This window comes from Myotis nattereri, assembly GCF_964212035.1.
Source record: "Myotis nattereri genome assembly, chromosome: 3".
In the NCBI taxonomy this organism is placed as follows: Eukaryota; Metazoa; Chordata; class Mammalia; order Chiroptera; family Vespertilionidae; genus Myotis; species Myotis nattereri.
This window is the reverse complement of record NC_138077.1, coordinates 55,494,715-55,518,503: the sequence shown is the minus strand read 5'-3', so window position 1 is coordinate 55,518,503 and position 23,789 is coordinate 55,494,715. Positions and strand designations below refer to the sequence as shown.

General features: G+C 47.9%; 1 protein-coding gene across 1 annotated transcript in view; it reads right to left on the bottom strand.

Annotated features, from left to right (window-relative positions):
• The window catches only part of HEG1 (heart development protein with EGF like domains 1), a gene marked incomplete at its 5' end in the record, with an annotated part of 88,936 nt that overhangs the window by 52,412 nt on the left and 12,735 nt on the right, over positions 1 to 23,789 (bottom strand). Inside the window, 3 exons of the mRNA XM_081085407.1 lie at positions 312 to 665; positions 7,030 to 7,326; positions 8,528 to 8,815. Coding sequence (XP_080941533.1) covers positions 312 to 665; positions 7,030 to 7,326; positions 8,528 to 8,815 — 939 coding nt within the window. The remainder of the gene's footprint in view (positions 1 to 311; positions 666 to 7,029; positions 7,327 to 8,527; positions 8,816 to 23,789) is intronic.

Below are 23,789 nucleotides of genomic sequence, written 5' to 3'. Positions count from 1 at the left end.
TGTGCCATAGAAGGCCTGGAAGCCATCCCATAAGAAAATCCAACAATGTATTTTTTTTTAATCCTCACCCAAGGATATCTTTCCATCAATTTCACAGAGAGAAGAAAGGGGTGGGGGCAGGAGGAGGGGAGGAGAGAGAGAGAGAGAGAGAGAGAGAGAGAGAGAGAGAGAAACATTGATTGGTTGCCTGCCGTACACTTCCCTAGATATGTGCCCTGACCGGAAATTGAACTCAAAACCTTTTGATGATGGGGTGATGCGCCAACAATTTCTAAATGTCTATAATAGATCAAGCAAAATTGAATACTTACCTGGGGAATCATTTTGCCAAAATCCCACTGCGACCTCAGAAGATGTAAGGCCAAATCCATTTTCTGTGGATGACTCACTGAATTTCCCATCCCCTAGACTCCTGGTTACTCCAGTGTTTCTCCTCAATTCTGCCTCAGATGGTGAAGAATGAACTGAAGCTGACGTTGTGGCAACTTCAGCATCCTCAGAGAAACCTTCTGTCTCGTTCAGCTGTCCCACACTGACAGCTACAGACTGGGTCACCCTTGGGACACCACTGGGGAACGTTGTGGCAACCTGCACACTCTTTGCCCAGCTGACCGAGGGGCTTTGAGGAGCAGTGGAGTTGTTTAGCTCTTCCATACTTCCAGAAGCTAAAATGGAAAAAGAAAAAAAAAAACAAATTTAAAAAAAAACACGTTTCAAGACTCCTGGGGGGTTGGGGGGGGGGGGGCTGTATCTAGATACAAATCATGTCTATTACATTTTGGTAAATAGATCTAGATCATGTGGACCTGACAGAGATAAACACATTTTTTGTTGTTGTTAATCCTCACTGGAGGATATTTTCCCCCCATTGATTTTAAAGAGAGTGGAAGGCAGGGGGCGGGGGGAGAGAAGAGAGAGAGAGAGGGGAGAGAGAGAGAGAGAGAGAGAGAGAGAGAGAGAGAGAGAGAGAGAGAGACATCAATTGGTTGCCTCCCTCATGAGCTCCAACCGGGGCGAGGAACCCGCAACCCAGGTATGTGCCCTTGATCGAAATCGAACCTGGGAACCTTGGTGAATGGGCCGGTGCTCTAACCACTGAGCCTTGGCCAGGGCTGCCTTGGCTCCTACAGAGGAAGAAACTAGTACTCTTGAATTCAGCTTATAGCTTACATAGGACAAGCCATTGTGGTAAAGTACAGGCTTTTGCTTGCTTTATTTTAGCAGCCGTAACCTTATGTTCAAATGCTATTACGGAAGAAAACCCATACATACAAAACGAATGCAATGAGCCGTTCCCCGGCACCCAGCTCCAGGTCTCCACTGAGGAGGCCTCGGCTCTGCCCAGCAGGAGCACCGCCCAGAACAGCAATTCGCAGCCTGCCACCACCAAGGGTTCGCTATTATTTCCCACCGCCGGGCAACCAGGAATCTTATGGTTTGAAAGACCAGGGACTGAAATGCATTTATTAAGTAAGAGAGTTTCTAACCAGCAGGAGACCGTCCTTGTTACCCCACTGATTTAGTTCCAGCCCAAAGCAAACAGGCTCCATTCTTGTGCTTCACCTCGTCAGGCACTGGAAGCAGCTCCCAAGTTTACATTCTACAAGGTTCCCTAGGAGATTGAGGACTCCAGGCTGGGAACACTTTTTCTGATGAGCCGATGGCAGGGACTGGGTTAATCATCAGGAACCTCTACGAACTGTATTATACACCGTTGTTCAAAACGCACGGTCTGCCCGGGTCGCTTGCTCACAAAGATCGTTCCGCAGGGCACCCTGGGCACAGGCCCCAGAGGGCACGCCAAAACCCTCCCTCCAAACAGGAATCGCCTGCAGGAAAGCTTGGGAAGTGGGACGAAACATGCAGGCGAGATCCAAAGGCCAAAAAAAAAAAAAGAGTGTCATTTTTCTTTCTCAGCCAAAAATAATGAAAAGGACTCTATACCTTATAATGCAAGGGTTCAAGCTGTTAAGTATGACCCAGGAAAGAAAAAAGAAAGTTCTCATTATAAATGTTTCCATGAAGGCCAGTCCTATGTGCAGTTCTGACCAAAAAGCGCAAATAAATATTAAGTATAATTAGAAAGAGCGTAGGAAACACAAAGCTTCCTCGTACTCGCGTACAAACCATAGCACCAGCTATGCCCACAGCACAGCCCACGGCCGGCAGCTCCAGTCACCGGACCTTTGTGAAGGCAAAATGAAGACGCAGGCGACCCATACAACCAGTCATTAAAACAAGGGAAAAGAAAGAGCCAGGCACAGAAACAGAGTCCCAGCTTACCCAAACCCACCTCTGCTCAAAACAAAACCTCCTTAGGATAACACAAGGAAAGCATGCTGTAGATCAGGGGTCCTCAAACGTTTTAAACAGGGGGCCAGTTCACTGTCCCTCAGACCATTGGAGGGCCGGACTATAATTTAAAAAAAAAAACTATGAACAAATTCCTATGCACACTGCACATCTTATTTTGAAGTAAAAAAACAAAACGGGAACAAATACAATATTTGTATTTGCATGTGGCCCGCAGGCCGTAGTTTGAGGACCCCTGCTGTATACAGATACACCCCAAATCCTCACTCAACCGCTGAGCTCCTTGGGCCTCACTGCATTAGTTATCGTCTAAATCCACCAAGTTACAGCCTCTTCGGGTTGCCGGGTGCTCTTCCAAAGCACTGTGTTCCCAGTAAACTTTATTATTTCATCGATTCAATGTGCGGCGGTGGTTGTACTGGGCTCAGCCTGGCTACCTGTCCAGCGAAGCCATGGACAGAAACACAATGACAACAGGCCCCGATGCTGACAGTCACAAAAGGAAAGGGGCTGTGTTTTCCCTGACCCCGAGGGCGCTGTGGAACATTTGCTTCGTCAACTCACTGTCATCACTATTAAAAGCTGCCCCTGCTGACCAATTGCGACATGCCAGTGCTTTATATGCACCTTCATAGACTGTGCAAGGAAGTACTTCGTACGCGTAATCTCACGGAACCCTCTCGGGAGGTGAAGAGAAGGACTCCTCGGCTGGTCAAGTGTGTGGGTCAGTCTCCTATCCCAGCACAAACACGGGAGCCTCGGGCATGCACCAGAATGCTCAACCTTGGCTTGACTATTACCCAGGACCTGCCAAAAATCTAGCTGAAGCAGCTCATATTTGAGAAAGACATGCTAACTCGCCCTGACTTACGCTCTCTTTCTTTACAAAGTGAAATCACCACAAAGCAATTTACCTGGACCACATTAGCTCAGCGCCCACAGAAATACTTTCATGAGTCGAGATCCATTATTACACCCTCAGCTCCAACTGAGAATCTATAGAAAATACCACCTTCTAAAGAACATGAGCGCTATTTCCACAAACCTGCAACTGATGGCATTTTCTATTATGATTCTCAGCATTGCGTATATAAATATTCCTCTTAGAATTTACTGCCCCCAAAACACTTATGCCCATGGATGGAATTGTATGCTTACCTTATCAGACAACAATCTCATGCCCCACCCAGTTTCCCTTTGTGCCCTGGTTTCCAGGAAGCTTGGCACTAAATTTAGTGCTCCATTGTAGCTGCTCTCACACAATTCAACACACACATATCTCTTTCCACCTTCAAAAGAGAAACTGTTTTCCCCTGTCAGTTGCTTTACTTAGTTTTTTCCCTTTATGGTTAAACTAGAGGCCCGGTGCATGAAATTCGTGCACTCAGGGGGTACCTCAGCCCAGCCTGTGCCCTCTCACAGTCCGGGAGCCCTTGGGGGATGTCTGACTGCCGCAGAGATAGAGAGGCTCCTGCCACCACTGCTGTGCTCGCCAGCTGTGAGCCCGGCTTCTGGCTCAGCGGCGCTCCCCCTGTGGGAGCGCACTGACCACTAAGGGGCAGCTCCTGCATTAAGCATCTGCCCACTGGTGGTCAGTGTGCATCATAGTGACCAGTTGTTCCCATCCCCCAAGGGGTCCTGGATTGTGAGAGGGCACAGGTCAGGCCAAGGGACCCCACCAGTGCACAATCAGGGCTGGGGAGGGATGCAGGAGGTTGGCCAGCCAGGGAAGGACTGCAGGAGGGCTCCAGGGTGTGTCTGGCCCGTCTTGCTCAGTCCCGACCTGCCGGACCCCAGAATCAAGCTAAGCTACTGGTTAGAGCATCTGCCCCCTGATGGTTAGTGCACATCATAGTGACTGGTTGACCAGTAGGCTGCCCCCTGGTGGTCAGTGCATGTCATAGCGAGCAGTTGAGCGGCCTTAGCATATCATTAGCATATTATGCTTTGATAGGTTGAACAGCTGACCGGACAACCAGACACTTAGCATATTAGGCTTTTATTATATAGGATAATACATGGTCATTATGGAAAGTACAGGAAGATATAAAGCAGCAAAAAAAAGTAAAGCAGCAAGAAAAATAATTTCAAATGGCTTCCCATCTCTTGTTCTAAATCTGGTTTAGCTCTCTGGGCCTACACCTGCTTGCATGCATCCGTTTGTTGGCATATGATTTCTTGTGGGAAGCAAATAACTCCTGGCTCCCCGAGCCTCAGAAGAGGATGTGTCACGTGCCTGCTTCTGTGCGGCAGAGTGAGGGGTGAAAGGAGGCACCGAGTGAAAAGGCTGGTGTGTTCGGAGTAACAGATGCTGACTCTAGAAAGACTCTTCAGGATCATCTGTTCTCATCCCTTCATGTTTCAAATAAGGAGCCCCATTCTCCCTGGGCTGGGCTCCTGGCTGCCACCCTATTGACCCCCGTGAGGAGCACCACTCATCTGACCCGTGTAAGCGCCAGGGCCTCACTGAGCCACATTTATTAGTGTATGGAGTGGCCACCCCCTCCCCACCCCCACCCACCCCCGCCACACTTCCTCTTCTCTTCTGTTCTACAGATCGGCCAGCTGGGCCGGCAACGCCAGTCTGCTCCTGACAAGTCCCGCCAGCCCTCTCAGCACTCCTGCCCGCGTGCCTGGAGCTTCCGGATCCTGTGGCCAGAAAGAGATAGTAAAACCTCAGGATGTAGATGCAATGGGAGGGAGGAGGCACACCAGAGCTCTAGTTAGCAGGTGAGTGAAGCAGAGCTTTGTTCCCCAGTTGGCTTTAGGTCCCTGTGCCTGTCCCCTCTGCATCCCCACAGGGAGGAAAGGAGGCTGGTGGCTGGATCTGGACTTCCTGGGTGCCTGGCTATCCCCTCATTTAATAGCAGCAACTCCCTCTTCAGCACCTAAGAAGGAGGTGGGACTCCACCCAGCATAGAACATCCAGTTCATGGAGAAGGAAGAGAAATGCTCAGTGAAAGACTCAAGAACTGGAAAGACAGGGTACTACTCTTTAAAATTAGTAGTATGAGGTTCTCAAAGGAATCTGAAGACCAAGTATTATTATTATTTTTTAATGTGGAAAAATACAGGGGACTACAGAGTCAAGTGCAGTAAAGTTAGAAACATCAGCTGATTTTCAAATATACCACAGTCGTGGGCTGCATTTAACTTATAAATATTAAATGACCCTGATCAGAACCGAAGTGTGGCTTCTTCAAAAATGCTTCCTGTCCACCAGTTAGTGAAGCTGGTTGTAAACCACCGAACCACAGGACTCTGAAGCTGGAAAGGACCGCAGCTTTCATCTGATCTGACCAACGTTTGAGAACGATCTTTAAAAAGCAATCTCCGAAAGACACGAATCGTAAATCACACACATCCCGGGGAGCAGGAAACGGGGTTCAGAGTACACGGGAGAGGAACTGGTGGCTTTAAATAGGCATTGCAGAAAGGACCGCTGGACTCGGCTTTTACTTTGATGACATAAACCCAAACCCCTAGTCTTGCAAAGTACTTCTAAAAACCTCTGACCCCTAAACATTCTGAAGCGGCAAGTTCTAAAGCAGCCTAACTTCTATTTCCCAAGGATGTCTGCAACCCTCTCTGTCCTGCTCCCTGGGCACAGGGATGAAAGCACCTGCGCCGTGCACCGAGTCGGCGCAAAACCTCCGGGAAGAGCAAAGGTGGGCCGTTCCCAACATTCTCGTTGGCCTGGGACTGGGTGATATTTGGGCATATACTGCTCCCCGTGACTTATCACCCATACCTGTTCCGGGGCAGTGGGGCATCTAAGAGAAGTAATAGGCACCGCCAATGTGCTCAAGAGGATTATGAGCCATCGGGGCAGACAGGCATGAGATAACCTAGCGTGACACAGGATCAGGGGCTGAAGAAAGGCTTCGTGGAGACAGAAACATCTGAGCGAGACTTAACTGATGAGTAGGAACTGAAACAGCAGAGAGGCGAGGACTCCACTCCTGCAGCCTTGCAAACACCTGCATTGTAGGATGTTAAAAAAATGATGCTTAGCCTGGCCAGTATGGCTCAATGATTGAGTGTTGACACATGAACCAGGAGGTCACGGTTCCATTCCTGGTCAGGGCACATGCCCAGAATGCGGACTCGATCCCCAGTAGGGGGTGTGCAGGAGGCAGCCGATCAATGATTCCCTCTCATCATTGATGTTTCTGTCTCTCTTTCCCTTCCTCTCTCTGAAATCAATAAAAAACATATTTTTTTTAAAATGATGCCTAGAAAAATGCGTATCTGTTATCTTTGCCACTGACAGAAACTTTTGCAACAGTGAAGAACAACAAATCTAACTCCTAATCAAATGATACCATGCTCACCACTTCATTCCCTCCGGCATGTGGCCTTGTGTGCAAGAATTCACACCAGCAACACTTAGACTTTGCTATGTATGTATGTATGTATGTGTATGAATTCGGGGGGAAAGGGAAAAGCGGGGGCTGGTGGACAGAAAGGCCTAGAGCAGCCGCCAGACCAGCTATTTCCCTCCTTAGTTAAAGAAAACGTATTTTAAAGATGAACTTCAATACTGAGAGAAATTGTGTGGGTTGCGCTTTTACCCCAAATACTTTGCATTTGTGCTTAATGTCTGTCCCCCTTGGCCCCTGTGACATGCAAGTCTGGCTATACACGTCTATTTACTTCTATTCTGTTACTTCTATTCTGACTGACTTCCAAGCGGCAGGCTGGACGGGGGCTCACCTGTGGAGTGACCTGAGGGCGGGAAGGACGCTGAGGTCCTGGAGAACAGCAGCCAGGATGGCTCTGGCTCCGGGGAATTTCCCTTCCTGGGGAGTGAGGCCTCTTCTCCCGTCTCCAACGCAGAACGAGAGGACTGGCTCAACACTGAAGTGGCCACAGGGGTCTGCACGGTCACTCCTTTGGGGAGCCCCTTCTCCCTCGCCGGGAAACCCCAGGAGGTTCTGTTCTCTGGGTGAGAAGGGGCACCTCTTCCTTCTGACCCTGGGCTGCTGGCTGGCAGGGGAAGCCTTCCCAAGGCTGAAAGCAAACAGCAACAAAGAATGTCCCACCAGCAGACCTCCCAGTCAGAACCTGGCCCCCCTGACTCCAGGTTCCCTTCAACCCACCTCCCTCCCCAGACCGCTTATACCTGCCTGCCAGCTGACTCCTCCCCAGACTCACTTTAATCCTGTCACTGCTGGATCAGAAACCTTCAGGAACTCTGGCCACAATAGCAAATCTTAACTGCAGCCTTTTCAAGTCCTCCACACTTGTCCCTAACTCCACCCACACAACCTCCTACCCGCTGCTCCTCTCCTCTGTGACTCACGCCTCCCCCCAGGGAGGCTGCTGGCCTTGCAGCCCCACAAAGAGCCCCCGCTTCTCTCCTCTGTAGCGTCCCTCAGGTGGTCCAGGCGCCCACCCCTCAGCTGCTCTGGCATCTCGCTCAGATACACAGACTGGGGCTCAGATCCCAGCTCGGACTGTTAGCTGTTGGACCTACAGTGGGGCCTTGACTTACGAGTGTCCCAACTAACGAGTTTTTTGAGATACCAGCTGCCTCTCGGCCGATTTTTTGCATTGAGTTGAAAGAGTAATTTGAGTTAATGAGCTCCTTAATGAGCTCGGTCTCGGAACGAATTAAGCTCGTAAGTCAAGGCCCCACTGTACACCCTTTGGATGGACTGACTTCTCTGAGCTTCAGTTTCCAAATTCCTACGCGGAGGATAATGTAAGGACTGAGACCAGACACGCTGTGTGTCGCAAAGACTTAATCAGCGCTCATTTTCTGGCTTCCCTTCCTCAATCAAATCTTGTTCATCCAGCCCCGGCCCCTGCTTGAAATCCTTTGCTAAAAACAGCAAACCGCCAGCTGTGCAGACTGGAGCAGGAACATCCATTTGAGCCACGTTGACACACACACACACACCATCACCATCACCACCACCACCACACGTGGCGCCTCTCATACTCGCAGCGTGTGGCGGGGTCACTGAACGCTGTTTGCATTCAAACCGGCCCTGAATGTAGGCTCTATGGGACTGGTCAGGCCTTAGCAAATCGGCACCCTGGTCTGGTTGATACTTCTAACGCGGTTCACTCAGCCCAAGTCACAGGGCCGATCCCCACCCAGGACCCCGCGATGGTGCCCTGGCTCAGGGAGGGAGAGAGGAGACCGGCAGAAATGGTTTTCTAGGGCTCGACCTACACGAAGCCGGCGGCATCAGCACAGACTCACCTGAGGTGCTGCTCGGGGAAGTCGGAGCCGTGGCTCGCTCGGGCCCAGCAGGGGCCGTGGGGACCTCTGTTCTCCTCCGGAAGGGGTTTGTTCCTCCAGCAGCTGCTGTCTCAGTGTGCAGAGTGAAGTTTTCTGGAGCATCTGAAGGAGCGTGGCTCTGGTCGGGGGTCTGAACCTTCACCCCCTCCTCGGAGGCCAACGTGGAAAAGCCCACTGGATTCTGATCAAAGGTGACGTTTGCTGCGTGGGGCTCGGTGCTGCCTTCTGGCCAGTGGTTCCTTACAGCAGCTGAAACAAACAGAAAAGGGATCGGTGAGAACGCGCTGGCTTCTGGAAAGAGAAAGGAGCCTTCAGAAACCACGAGCAGCTTTGTCCGGAAAAAGTGGATTCAAGGATAATATTTTCACTTCTCTCCCCGCCTCCATCCCCCACAGTAATTATTCTTACAATCAATCCAGTGGGAGAAATTAGGAAGCATGAATAGTGTATCGGACTAAATTTTACAGCACGTGGAATGAATGATGGAAACTGAGAGAGACCCACGTGGGGCTCAGGGAAGCGGACCGGAACCTCTGGCAGCTGGGCAGGCTCAGGGAGGGGCAGGGGACGCAGGTCAGGTGTGAGCAGAGGGAAGGCAGGTCTTCATCAGCACAAGGCTGTGAACTGGGCCTTCTCCGTGGGAGTGGGGAAAAGCTGGCAGCCCTTAATCCCACACCTACTCTTGTAGGCAGGAGGTGGGACATGCATCGTTCTGGGAAAACATGTGAGGATTTGGCCATTTTACCAAAACCTTAGTAATGTACATGGGTTTGATGCAGTAGCTTCACAGGAATGGAGGAAGAAAGAAAGAAAGGAGAGGGAGAGGGAGAAGGAGAGGGAGAGGGAGAGGGAGAGGAAGAACCTAAAATTCCTATAGCAGATCAATTAAGCCAGCTGCAGTATATCCATATGAAAGGATACATGAGGTCATTAAAAACTACGTTATAAAATATATTCTACAGATACCAGTGAGTTAAAACAACAGGCTTCAAAATAGAATTTAGAGTATGACCTCATTTTGTTAAAATTAATAATAAAGGGAATCGTGTGTGTGTGCGCCAATCACTAATGTACACGCTTCACATGCACCCGTTCATGTAATCCTTGCACTTATGGGAGGTAGGCGCTCTTTTCCCCCCCACTTTGCCGAAGTCACCAGGAAGCCAGCTTGAAGCCCAAGCCCTCATTCTCGGCTGTGCTCAGCTGGAAGGGAAAGTGCCGAAGAGGAGTGTCGGAGCCAATCCTGTTCTCACTTCCAGTTCAGAGGGGCTGAGGAAATGCTGCCTATGAGGATGGACTATTACTTGACGTCTATAAACTAGGAATGTCTATTAGAAAACACGTTAAGTGGTCATTTACTTCCACATCACCCAAGATGATCACAAAGAGGACATTGGTTAGAAATGCTGTGAGGATGAAGTTAAAGTTGAGGGTAAAATTGGGCACCGAGGAAATCGTCTTGTAGTGTCAAGGTCATGCATCAAGGCAGAGAGGTCAGAGTCAGGGCAGGTGGGTGGACACCCAAGTCCAACCCGAGAAGGCATATCACAGATGTCACTTTAAATTTTCTAGTGGCCACATTTAAAAAGTGAAAAGAGACTGGTGGAATTAATTCGAATAAATATTTTATTTAACCTGACATCCAAAATAGTACCATCGCAATATCTAATTGATGTAAAAAGTATTGATGCCCTGGCCGGCTTGGCTCAGTGGATAGAGCGTCAGCCTGTGGACTGAAGGGTCCCGGGTTCGATTCCAGCCAAGGGCACATGCCTGGGTTGCAGGATCAATCCTCAGTAGGGGGCGTGCAGGCGGCAGCCGATCAATGATTCTTTCTCACCATTGATGTTTCTATCTCTCTCTCCTTCTCCCTTCCTCTATGAAATCAATAAAGAAATATATTTTAAAAAATTATTGAGATATCTGCATTTTTTGTATTAAAGCTTTAAAATCCAGTGAGTATTTTATGAGCCATGCTTTAAGAGCTCAATAGCCACAATAGCTACCACAGTGGACAGTGCAATTCTAGATCGATCGTTCTCAACATTTCCCCACTCTGGACTACACCTACCAGGAGCAGTGGGGTTGGAAGGGTGGTGATTATGAAAACTTCCATAAGAGATTCTGACAAACTTTCCTAAGGGAATCATTTCCTCCCCAATCCCTTGAGATTACTGTGTTCATGCTTCCTATTCTGTTTCCTGTAAGTGAAAATTAACAGAAGCTTCCTGAAAGGCGGGGGAGAGGGAGGGGGGAGTTGTTTGGGCATCTGTACTCCTCTGGGGCCCAGCCCCCCACAGGCAAGGCACAAACTCGCTCAGAAATGGGATGTGGAGGGATGTTTCCAGAGGCAGCTGCAAAGTCCCTAAATTGAATTTGAGACTCGGATTGTGAAGAGCAGTGACCCATATGACATGTTCCCTTCGTTCTTCCTGTCTGAGCTGCTGAGGCAAGCTGGCCTCCCAAGAGGAGGTGAAAGGGTTTGAGGATGCTTTCTCCATCCTCTTGGTACAATGAGAGACATTATCCTCAAAAGCCAAAAAAAAAAGGTGATTACAGGAAGATAGAAGGGACTCAAAACCCATGCCCCAAAGCTGGCAAGCCATGAGCAAAGATAAGGAAATGAATTTAGCTCCATTATTCCCTGAGATGAATATGAGGCTTATGTAGCTGGGCCTCCAAGGAGGCAGCAATGCCCGCTTCTTTAGGGATAAGGAGTGGAAGTCCCAGACCCCAGTCAAGTCAAGGAATCCCACTGCAGTCTCCAAAAGGAAAAGAATAGCCCCAGGAAACAGGACATGGCTGGCACGGAACCACACTCTCTCCCTGGAAGAAGAAAAAACATGCACACTATAAACAAAACTAAAAGATAGACAGATGACAGTCCTGAGGTATCCCAAATAACCTTGCCACTAAATACAAAATGCTGAATAAAATATTTAAAAAAATATATATATATATCCAAATGTATTGTTGTGTTGACAAGAAGTAAAGAATTTAATTTTCTGAGGCCAAAAATGAAGCAAGAACTGAAATTCAGGAGGGGGGGGGGGCGGTAAGCTAACTCTGAAGCTGGCAGCTTCCCTGAGGCACCTGCTCAACATTCGTGACCTTGAAATTCTGTTCTGAGAGCTACGAGGATGCAAGAGACAAAGACAAAACTCTCAGGGAGGGAGTCTGAGAGGACACTGCGGTGTGAAGCTGGAGCCAGAGCTACACCCTGGGTGTCAGGCAAGCAGAAACCAACCTGTCCGCCAGGAGGAAGACAGCAAGGTCCTTCCATCTTGATCTTAGGTAAAAGGAAAATAGATCTCAGCCGAGAATGTGTAACCATAGAGCTGACCCTCATGTGCAAATGCAGCACAAACTCAAAATATCTATGTCGGGTACAACTCAAGCCAAATGTGCTTAAAAGTGGTCTTGAACACACACACACACACACACACACACTAGGGGGAAATAGTGGTTCTGATATACAGTGCCTTCAGGTACCTGGCAGAAACAAATGTGAATGTTCTCTAAATGAATATGGCCACAATCCAATTTCATCATTTACTGAAAAATTCTAAGGAATAAGAGATCACAGTAAAAAAAAAAAATCACAAAATATACAAGGGAAAAGGTATCCATGGACACAAGTCAGCAAACTGGACAAGCAAAGACTTTAAATACTGGAATTATCAGACAAAAAATATAAGTATATAAAACTACATGAAAATAACTAAGAAATTGAAAATGAGAGAAAAACATGATAAATAATGTCTTCTTTAAAAGCCTAAGTGGAAATTCTAGAAATGAAATAATATAATAATTAAAATTAGGAAATGCAACAGTGGATTAAATATGGGTGAAAAGAGAATTAAGAATTACAAGACAAACAGCAAGAGAATGCCCAGATGAACATAAAAAGACAGTCAATATGAAAACCAGGTGCAGATACAAAAAGAAGATAAATTGAGAAAGTCCCACATATATCTAACTGGGGTTCTAGGAGAAGAGAAATCAAGCAGAAATGGCAATATTCCACAGGGTAATGGCTGAGAATTTTACAGAACTAATAAAAAGTATGAATCCTCACAGTAAGGAAGCCCAACAAACCTTGGAGACCTAAATAAAAAAAGAAATATAAACCCCTGTCATAGTGAAACTGCAGAAAATCACAGAAAAAAAAATAGGTCTTAAAAACTCCCACATTAAAAAAATGACAAGCCATCTATAGAAGATGACAGTCTAACTGCTGACTTTCCAACAGCAGCCATGGAAGCCAAAAGACATTGGATAAATAGTTTCAATGTGCTGAGAGAGGAAAAACAGAATTGAATACTCGGCAAAACTATCTTTGAAAAACATCTTGAAGACTGTGTTTCAAAATAGAAACATTTCAGTCAAATTTGAGTTTATCAACCACAGCCACTAAAAGGAAATTATGGAGAATTTATTTTAAGCAGAAGAAAAATAACCCTGGATGAAAGCTTTGAGATGCAAGAAGAAATAACGCGCAAAGAAAATGGTAAATATGTTCATAAATATAAAGAAATAATGGATTTATAAAACAATTTCTCACTTGTGGGATTAACAAAATAAGACAGAGCAAATCCTGGATAACAACAGTACATAAATTGGGAGGGTGCAATCAGAATCACATTGTAGGAGAAAGGTAACTTTAAATCGTGTCAGCAAGGCATTTTGAAGTTCTTCAAATTGAACCGTAAGGAAGAGAAATAGAATAGAATATGTCACTTCTGAATGGTATAGCTTGAAATGATATAAAATTTCCATTGAGATAAATCTATGACTATTGCCTAAAACCAAAACAAAACAAAAAAAAATCAATAAATAGCAACAGAAGCATGTTATTTACAGATCTGGATGTAATTACTAAGAGAATCAGTTAAAAGGGTTGAAAATGGTGGATTCTAGGGAGCAGAAAATAATGATAGGAGCAGTGGGCAGGGTTTCTATAACAGCTTCATAAGTACATACTTGATTTGTATACTATGTATAAGTTGGATAAAAGTAAAATTTTATAAAAGTTGAGTAACAAACCGGGGTAAATGTCTGCAGTACATGCTAAAAGTTTAGCATTCGTAATCCATGAAGAACTCTTTCACATCCCCAAGTGTACATCTCGTAGACAAAGAACATGAATGCATGATTCACAAAAGAAAATAAGTGGAGAAAAATATATGAAAGTATTGTTGAAAAGAAATAAAATAATACAAACTAGAAAAGACATTTTTAAATGTTTATATATTTTCTTTTCCTATCAAATTGGCAATGGTTTTAAAAAATTATACCTTATATCATAGGTATAGAGAAATTGGACAAGTAGGTACTTGAAATACTGGGGGGACCACTTAGAAAGCATATGATTACCTAACCACTATGCCGTGCACCTGAGAACGGACACTTGTGTATGATGTCGGTAACAATGTCATGTGAGCACATTCTTTCTTGGAAGAAATTTTGTAACCCATCGCAAAAGCTTTAAACATGGGCCTATATTTTGACCCAGGGATTCCGTTTCTGGAAATTAATTCCAACGAAATCATTAAAGAAGTACACAAGTTTCAGGCATAAGAAAATTTATGACAGCATTGTTTACAAAAATGAAAATTGGAAATAACCTTCTATGTCTGCAATAGGGAGTTGGTTAACTTCATTAGGAGAAAATAAAATTTTAAAGAACGGACCAAAATATATTATTAATAGTTTTAATATGTATTATGCCCACCCTCTATTATTAAGTAAAAACGTAAATTACAAAATAGAGTAAGTCATATGATCCTGTGTTATTAAAAACAGATTGTTTAAAGCCTGGCAGGAGTGGCCCGGTGGTGTGGAGTGCCGTCCTGTGCACCTAAAAGTTGCTGGTTCTATTCTTGGTCAGGGTTGTGGGTTTGACCCTGGAAGGCAACCGACCGCTGTTTCTCTCTTGCACTGATATTTTTCTCTCGCTTGCTCCATCCCTCCCTCTATTTAGGCATGTCCTTGGGTGAGGATTAAAAACAAACACCACATCTTTTTAAAAAATGCACCTCCTAAGAAAAAGAACAAAAAAAGTTGGTATCTTGGTATCTCCAGGTCCAGAAGCCACCTTGTAATGGGCTTATCTTTGGTCCCCAGACCTGCCCCCTAAGGGAGGTGAAGCCTGTAGGCTTAAATATAAAGCTGGTTCATGCAACCTGCTAATTAATATGTGGGTTTGGGCTCTAGTGCCATTTCTGAAATGTAAGCATGTGAGTGGCTTGTGACTGTTCACCTGAAGGACGGATGGTTTTACTTATGTCTGGATCAGTCAGCCTCTGGATGCTTAACTTCTCTCAGCACCAGCGGTGGCCTGAGCTGGAGGCCTGATCCAGGAGAGGCACCAGGGACCACCGCCCCAGAGCACAGACAAGACGTCACCCTGGTGAGTGCTGCCCTTCCGGGTCCTGCTGACCTCAGAGACCTGCTGGTTTGAGACGCCACCTCCACCCTCTTCCCCGGGTCACGGGGGCCACAGCTGCCTAAACTGGTGAGACACACTTACCTGTTTGTCCTTTATCTGGGGACCTTTCTCTTTCTCCCCCCAGGAACACAGGAGGCAACGTGAAAAAGTCGCTTGCTTTACCTGTACCTTGTGAATCTGTGTTCCCTATGCAAACACCCTCTCATCTAACAGGAAAAAAGCCTGCCTCCGGCTCCCTGCCTGCATCTAGATCTAGACCTTCATTTCTTAGTAAGACAGGCAGTTGGTAACACAGACTGTGGTGAAAGTCAGGCTGTCTGGATGAGAGTTCTGGCTCTCCCTCTTACAGGCCCATGACCTTAGACAAGATACATGATTTCTCTGGGCCTTGGCTTCTTCATCTGTAAAATGGGGACAGTAAAAGTACTACCTCCCCAGTGATCCCACTGCTAGGAATGTATCCCAAGAAACCAGAAACACCAATCAGAAAGGATATACGCATCCCTATGTTCATAGCGGCACAATTCACCATAGCTAAGATGTGGAAACAGCCTAAGTGCCCATCAGTAGATGAATGGATTAGAAAAGTGTGGTACATTGACACGATGGAATACTTTGCTGCTGTAAAAAAGAAGGAATTCTTACCATTTGCAACAGCATGGATGGAACTGAAGAGCATTAAGCTAAGTGAAATAAGCCAGTCAATAAAAGAAAAATAGCACATGATCTCACTCATTTATGGATAATTAAGACCATTATAAACTGATGAACAAAAATAGATACAGAGGCAGAGCAACATCAAACAGACTATCAAACTACAGCGGGAAGGCCGGGGAGGGTTCGGGGGGGGGGGGGAAAGGGGTAAGAGATCAACCGAAGGACGTGTATGCATGCATATAAGCATAACCAATGGACACAAGACACTGGGGGGTAGGGGAGGCCAGGGGATTGTCAAGGGGGGAAAAAAGGAGACATATGTAATACTGTTTGTAATACTTTAAGCAATAAAACAAAATTTAAAAAAAAAAAAAGAGTACTACCTCCCTGGGCTGTAACAGTACACTCGAGAGTTCTGAGCAGTATCCGGTACATAGTGGGTGCTATACACATCACAGCTGCTCAGTGGACTGAGGTCTATCAACTTTTAACAAACATGTGGGGACGGCTTTGGCAGGCACTGCTACCCAGTCATGGCTCAGTCTCCCAGTCCTTCTCCAGGCAGCAGACCAGAGCTGGTCCCAGGGGTGGAGGCCCACGCCCTCCTGAAAGTGAGGCGCGCATTCTGATGAAAGGACGGAGGCTGGCTGAGCAGCTGCTGGGTGCTGCCTGGCTCCAGCTCTGCTCCATGGCACCCTCCTGGCAGGTGCAGGGAGACCTTGGGGCACAGGGTGAGCACCTCTGGCATGACTGGCCCCTGATGTCACTGGCCCAGAGTTCCAAAGAGCAGTATCCTGCTGCCCCACTGAACTCAGGATGTCCCTCCACTTCGTCGATCGCCCTTGAACTATGCCCCCGACAAGGGATTAACAAAGCAGCTGGGGCAGGCAGCACCCAACCCACCCTCTGCCACTCAAGGTCTCAGTTGACTGTGAACATCCAGGTGCTTTACATCATTCCATGCTGTATGTCGGGGAGAACGATGGGTCAGATGCTACAATATTTATTCACGTCATAGGGCAGATCCTTTCAGAAGCCCTGAGTTGCTTCGGGCTAGTGTAGCTGAATCTGGTTTGTGGCTCCTTATTCAGCATAGGTCTGAACCCCGAGTGGGAGAGTAATTCAGAGGAAAGTGGACAGGACTGAACAGGGACCCTCACAGCAGGGAGAGGTCTCGGGGAGAAGAGCAATGCCCGGGAGAAGTGGGAAGGAGAAGGGATGCTCAGGCTGCAGAGCCTGGGCCAGATGGGGGGTGAAAAGAAGAGCTGTGCCCACCAGACACTTAGGGGAGATGCTGGGATGGAGGGGCACCCGAGGCTCCGCAGAAGCTGGCACTCCTCACCGCTGACACCCTCTGCCCTGATGGTCAGAGACAACTGCTTAAATCCCCCCACATCCTGTGTTAACCGAACCACACCCACCAGCCTCATATTGAAGGCTAGATGTCCAATTTCCCAGGTAGCTTCTGAGCTGGAAATACCATCCTTTCCTCTCTACTCAGCCCCCTGGGTCAGGCTATCACTTTCCCTTGAACCATGATTGGAGATTAAGTTAACAAGGCAGTTTTATTGCTTGGCCTGCTCCGCCCCTGTCACCACCCCCTCCCCCATCCCCAACCCCAGTTGACAATTTCCACTTCTGTAGAGTCCTAATGTTCCGAAACATCTGTTTGTGAACCAGCATCACCAGGGACACTAGCACAGCCTGGGAGTAGGATTTCCTAATTAGCAGCTGCTACAGAGTCAACTCCTCGTCACCCACCCACCCCATGAATGGGGGTTTTTCAACTTGCATTGTTTCTGAGCAGCGGAGTGGGCGTGGCCGGGAGTGCGCTGTGTCATCCAAAGAGGCAATTTCCTCCCGAGGGCTGGCCGGGCGCCCCCACACTGCTTCAGCGGGCCATGTGTCAAGTGCTGCCAGCCACAGTCTCGGGTTCCTGGGGCACAGAGTGGAAGCACCGGCCCACTCTGCTCATTTCCCTCGCGAGATTCAGATTTCACTAAGTGCTAAGTGTTTTCACATGTGTTATCTCAGTTAATGCCCATGTCAGCCGGTCAAGTGGGAATCCTGGGGAAACTGAGGAGCAGGCTGATTAGGTGATTATTCAAGGCCACACGCTCAACCGCAGAGAGACTCACTCTGAACCCAGGTGCCATTCTATCCCACCCCGATGATCAGGGCCAAAAATGTCCCAGTGGCCTTCAACTTCAGCCTTAAACCCAACGGCATGGCGTGCATGTGGCCTTGTGTCTCCCTGAGAGGAAGGGGATGGTGAGCATCCCAGGGGCTTTGGAGTCAGACAGACTTGGTAGACAACAGCTGCACGGTATTAGCTGGAAGACTGCACACGAGGACTTTTAAATCAGCTTCCATGTCAGGGAGGAATCTCATGGGCAATGAAAAGAAGGGTCATAAGAGTAGAGGCAGAATGGAGAACAGGTTTGAGGGAATGTGAAGTTTGGGGTGAGGTTGGAACTCCCAAGGGGGAAGGTCCGACAGGCAGTTAATATTGGGGACAATGGATTAGAAGGAAGGACAAGGAGATGGCATATGAAGGGTCAAGGACTGGATTAAAGGGAAACTTGAATCTGGAGGGAGAAGAGCCTATGAAAGAGACACAGATGATGAGGGGAGGGTAGGACAGAATTAAAAGCAGGGGCCAGGAAGGTGGCAGGTGCTGGGACGCAGCAGGGAGAGGCCATGGACACCAGGACTGCAAAAAGAGGGTCCACGGAAGCTTTATGGAGAATAAAATGATGCTCCTATTCTCAGAGACCAAATGAAGAAATCCCACATATTTACAACCTGCAAAGCACTTGTCCTGGGATAATTTTGGGGCCATAAATGAACTTGCTAGGTCCTGACATTCGAAGTGGCAGGCAGGAGAGAAATTTTTACCGTTTCACAGAAGGTAAGACCGAGGCTCAGGACGAAGGTCACCTTCCCAGGGTAACCCAGAAAGTAAGTGGCAGGGTAGGGACCAGCGCCAGCTCTTTAATTTCCTAATTAACCACCCATATGAAAACCAAGTCAGGCAGCTCTTCCCTAATTAATGTGTGGCGTGCAGATTGCTTCACTAGCTAGCATCCACAGTGCTAGGCATCATTCGTTCTGGCCCGAGTTGGACATTAGCTGGGTTGTCTTGGATGCCCCCATCCCTCTCCAAAGATGACCTCCATCCTTAGGGACCATAGCAACCAACTAGTCTGACCCTCAGATGACAGGACTGGGCTCTAGAAGGGTCAGTAACTGCTCAAAATCCACAATATAGCCAGTGAGTGGCTACATGAATACAAAAAGTTTACTTTCATATTTCTTAGGATGGTTATTATGAAAAAAAATCAAGAAAATAGCAAGTGTTGGCAAGAAGGTGGAGAAATTGGAAACTTCTTGCATTGCTGGTGGAATGTAAAATGGTGCAGCCATTGTGGAAAACAATTCGGTGGATCCTCAAAATTTAAACATAGAATTACCATCAGATCCCCTGCTAAGTCTATACACATAGAATTGAAAGCAGGGCCCTGGTCCATGTGGTTTAGTTGGTTGGAACATTGTCCCGTAAACCAAAAGGTGATGGGTTCCATTCCAAGACAGGGTATATATCCAGGTTGTGGGTTCAATTCTCAGCTGGGGCATGTATGGGAGCCAACCAATTGATGTTTCTCTCTCTCTGTCTCTCTTCCTTCCTCTCTCTCTCTAAATAAAAATAAAAAAGAACTGAAAGCAGATACGTGTACACCCATGTTTATTGAAGCAATATTCACAATAGCCAAAAGGTAGAAGCAACCCAAGTGCCCATCAGTGGATAGATGGATAAACAAAATGTATTTATATACAATGGAATATTATTTAGCCTTAAAAAGGAAAGAAAATCTGACACATGCTACAATATGGGGAAACTGGAAAACATTATGACAAGTGAAATGAGCCAGACACAATAGGACAAATAATGTATGATTCTTCTTGTATGAAGTACCTAGAATAGGCAAAGTCATATAGACAGAAAGTAGAATAGAGATTAGCAAGGGCTGGGGGGAGGGAAGAATAGGGAGTCATTACTTAATACGTTTCTATTAGGGGTGATGAAAAGTTCTAGAAATGGATGGTGGTGACGTTGGCATAACACCACGAATGTGCTTAATGCCAATGATTTGTACCCTTAAAAATGGCTAACACGGTAAATGTTATGTTATGTATATTTTGTTACATATACATTTACTGAGTATCAACCACACACAAGACAAGGCCGAGTCTGCCTCAAGGAGATTAGCTTCCGAGAGAGCTGACCCAGGTGAATGACGCCCTCACTGGCAGCTGGGGTGTGAGGAGTGGGGGCAGCCCTGGGCGTTCGGAGGCGCAGGGCTGAGACCAGAATCCCATCCTCCCTTCCGGGCTCCCGCCCTCTCCTCCATCCAGATCACAGTATTCACCCCAGGAATCCTCTAAACGAGGGGGATTTCGGGGCCGGATGGCCAGCGGTGGGATATTCTGGGGCACACAGGAACCCGGGGGCGTGGGGGCAGGTGGCTGCGCCCTCACCAGAAAGGCAGCCTCCTACTCGGCTGGCCGGCCGGCCAGGCTGTGTTTTGAAAGGCTGCTGCGGATGTCATGAATCTGGGCGGAGGGGGGTTAGGAGCCAAATGAGTTTGTGTGAACAAAAGACTCAGCCCTTGATCTGAACTGTCCAGGGCTCACGGGGAGTTTCGTTTCCTTCCTTGTCCTTGCCCTGAAAGGAGAGGCCCTAAGAAAAAAAAGCCATGCACACTGAGAAGTGTTTGGACTTGAGACCCGATGAGCTGAGTTTTTAACAGAGACTCCTCTGGAACAGCCTCTAGTCATGGAGAGTATAAAGTTTACCAGGCGAGCGGGCCTCCCCTCCCCGTGACACAGCGGCTCTGGGGAGAAGGACAGGCCTGCGGGACTGACCTGCAGCCGGGGATCTGCTGACCCGGGTCTGGGGTCGAGCTTCCAGAGAAGGAACGGCCCCTGAGGTGGCCTGGGGGCGATACGAAAGGCTGCCTACCCAGGCTGAGTGAAAGACAAGACCTTGCAGTGACCTCAAGCTCTTCACTTTAGAAAGAAATTCTACAGATTTAAAAAAAAGAAAAACACAAAACAACTTGAGACAAAGCCCTAGGGTCCAAGGTCGGAAGCTTCTCACTCAATTAACTAAGTCAACAAAAAGGCCTTCTGCCCGGGGTGCCTACCTGGTTTCTAGGGGGTGTCTGCCTGGTGCCTCCCTTGTCTTTGCCCCTTTCAGCCTTAGAATACGAAACACCCAGCGGAGGGGCTGGAGAGGAGACCCTAGCCACCCCCTGTGGCGCCCGGAGGTGAAGGTGGGGCAGCCAGGACGGGGACCAGGCCGCCCTGTCACCCTAACATTTGATCACACCCAGAGAGGAAGCCTGGTGGCAGGGCTCCACCTAAGGAGGCCTGCCAGGTTAGCGAAACAATAAAAAAGCAAGGAAAAAACATCCTGGTTCCGAGGAGGAAGGGGAGAGGGGGCAGGAAGAGGGGCCAGCTACCGGGGCGGCGGGGCCGGTTTAATGAGATGTGGCCCGGGCTTTCAACACTCCCTGGATGCTGGCGACTGACTTTTATAAGTTCTGCAGTTAATTTAATCTGCAGACCTGTGTGAAGTGGCCCAGGACACTGAGGAAATCATAGAAACATCATTTGTCTGGGAAGTTTACCGTCAGAAAATGCACACAGTGGAATGGTGCAGCCGCACAAAGGGCCTGAGGCCTGAACTTGGGGGGATGGGGGGGGGCGGGAATGGTCACTGTTATCACTGAAGGGTGAGTGCTCACCTCGGCCCCCCAGGACCCTCCAGGCTTGGATAAGTAAGAGCTATGTAAAGAGATAAATTAGCAGCTTACTAACGGACTTTTTTTTCTTTTTTTAAATATATTTTATTGATTTTTTACAGAGAGGAAAGGAGAGGGATAGAGAATTAAAAACATCGATGAGAGAGAAACATCAATCAGCTGCCTCCTTCACACTCCCCACTGGGGATGTGCCCGCAACCAAGGTACATGCCCTTGACCGGAATCGAACCTGGGACCCTTGAGTCTGCAGGCCGACACTCTATCCACTGAGCCAAACCGGTCAGGGCTGGACTTTTAAAATTAAGACTGGGAAACCTGACACTCGATTCCAATATAACCAATATATTAAAAATCAGTTGTAGGCCATAGCCAGTTAAGAAAAACAGATAAAACAGAGAGAGGAAAAAGGAAGGGGGTGCAAAGAGAAATAAAAGGGAGAAACTCACAGAGGGCGGGAGAAATAAAGCTAGGTGGGATGAAAACAGCAGACCCTCCCCGGCCCAGGAGGGGAACTGGTGTGATTTTGTGTGGCATTTGCGACCTGCAGACACTTTGCTGAGCACCTCACAGCACCGTCCCTGTTAATCCTCACAGCAGCACCGAGAGGTGGGTGCCTCCATCATCCCGCTTTCCCGAGCTGCAGTGAGAGGAAGTTCATTGCCAAAGTTACACAGCACATAAAATAGGGCCCCACCCAGGTCTGTCTGACTCCAAAGAAGCCCAATTTTTAAAAATACAGCAACAGAGAAAGAGTGAAGGATAAGAAAGGCAAGAGCAAAACAAAGACCGAGAGCTGCAAAAACAGCCACGACTTCAGACAACTTCCACAGGTGGGCCCCCATGAGTCTCCCTCAGGACAGGGGGACCGACGCTTCAGGCTCCCCACGCACATGGAGCATTACAACCTCGACAGCCTGCACAGCTCATGGTCCAAATGGAATTAAGAGCTGACAGGGCCCTAACTGAGTTGGCTTAGTGGATAGAGCATCGGCCTGCGGACTGAAGGGTCCCAGGTTCGATTCCAGTCAAGGGCATGTACCTGGTTGCAGGCACATCCCCAGTAGGGGGTGTGCAGGAGGCAGCTGATCATTGTTTCTCTCTCATCGATGTTTCTAACTATCTCTCTCCCTTCCTCTCTGTAAAATATCAATAAAATATTTAAAAAAAAAAAAAAAGAGCTGACAGGAATCAGAAGGGTGAAGGAAGAGAGGAGGGGAGGGTCCACGGTGATCACACATGAGTAAGAAAAGGCGAGGCAAAGATGGCTGAGGCCTTGAATGTGTGACAGAGAGACTGGGGAGTTAATAATAACCAACGGGAGGATGGGTTATGGCGGAGGAAAGGGTGACATGTCTGCATTGAAAACCGCCACCTGCTGTGTGGATGGATGTCTGGCAGGCAGCTGAAGGCAGGGAACTGGACTTCTGAAGAGAAAACAGACAGTTCCGAGAAGCACCCCCTCAAGGAAGATCGGTGAAGCCATGCTTAGTTTCCCTCCACGCCTCATTCCTTTATTCCTGCCGTCCTATCCACCTGTAATTCCCTGCTAACCTTCCCCTCGGCCTTCTGGCAAAATCTGACTCATTTCTCACAACCGGTTCAGACGCCATCACTTCCAGGAAGTCCTCCCAGAGAGCTGTCTCCCTCGCTATCACTTTATCTTGTTATACAATTATAACGTATTCGATCGCATTTCCACGTCCCTTACGAAAGACTGTGGCTCCTGGGAGGTGCTCAATAAACGTTCACTGAACTGAGCTGGAGGTGGAAGGCCAAGGGCAGAACTGTGAGCATCCCCAGTGGGTGGAGGGAGAAAGCCTGGGCCAGAGTTCAGCATGGCAACCAGAGGAGCTGAGAAGACAGTGGTGAAGGACTGAAAAGGGCCGCTGAGGTTGCCTCGCGTGTTCTCCTTCTCCCCACCGCCTCTCCAACCTGCTCTCCCTCCTGCATCTGCTTTCTTCACGAAGCCCCACCTCTCTTAGCAAGGTCATGACGCCATGTGTTCTGGGAAGCGTTAACGACGCACACACACACACCGCGCATGTTTACTACGCTTGTCCCTGTGGATTAATTCCTTCTACCCCCACAAAATCCTGTGAAGTGGACAGAACTGGGATGATCATCTCCATTGTACAGTTATGGACACAGGCGCAGAGGTGACACGCCTGGCCCAACGTCAGTTCCTTGTATTGTGACTCAAATTGCTTGCAATGTCCACACCTAAAATTGCTTTTGCAGTCATAATTCTATTTGTTCTGCCTCAAAAGCCTTGTTAAGGAGCGAAATA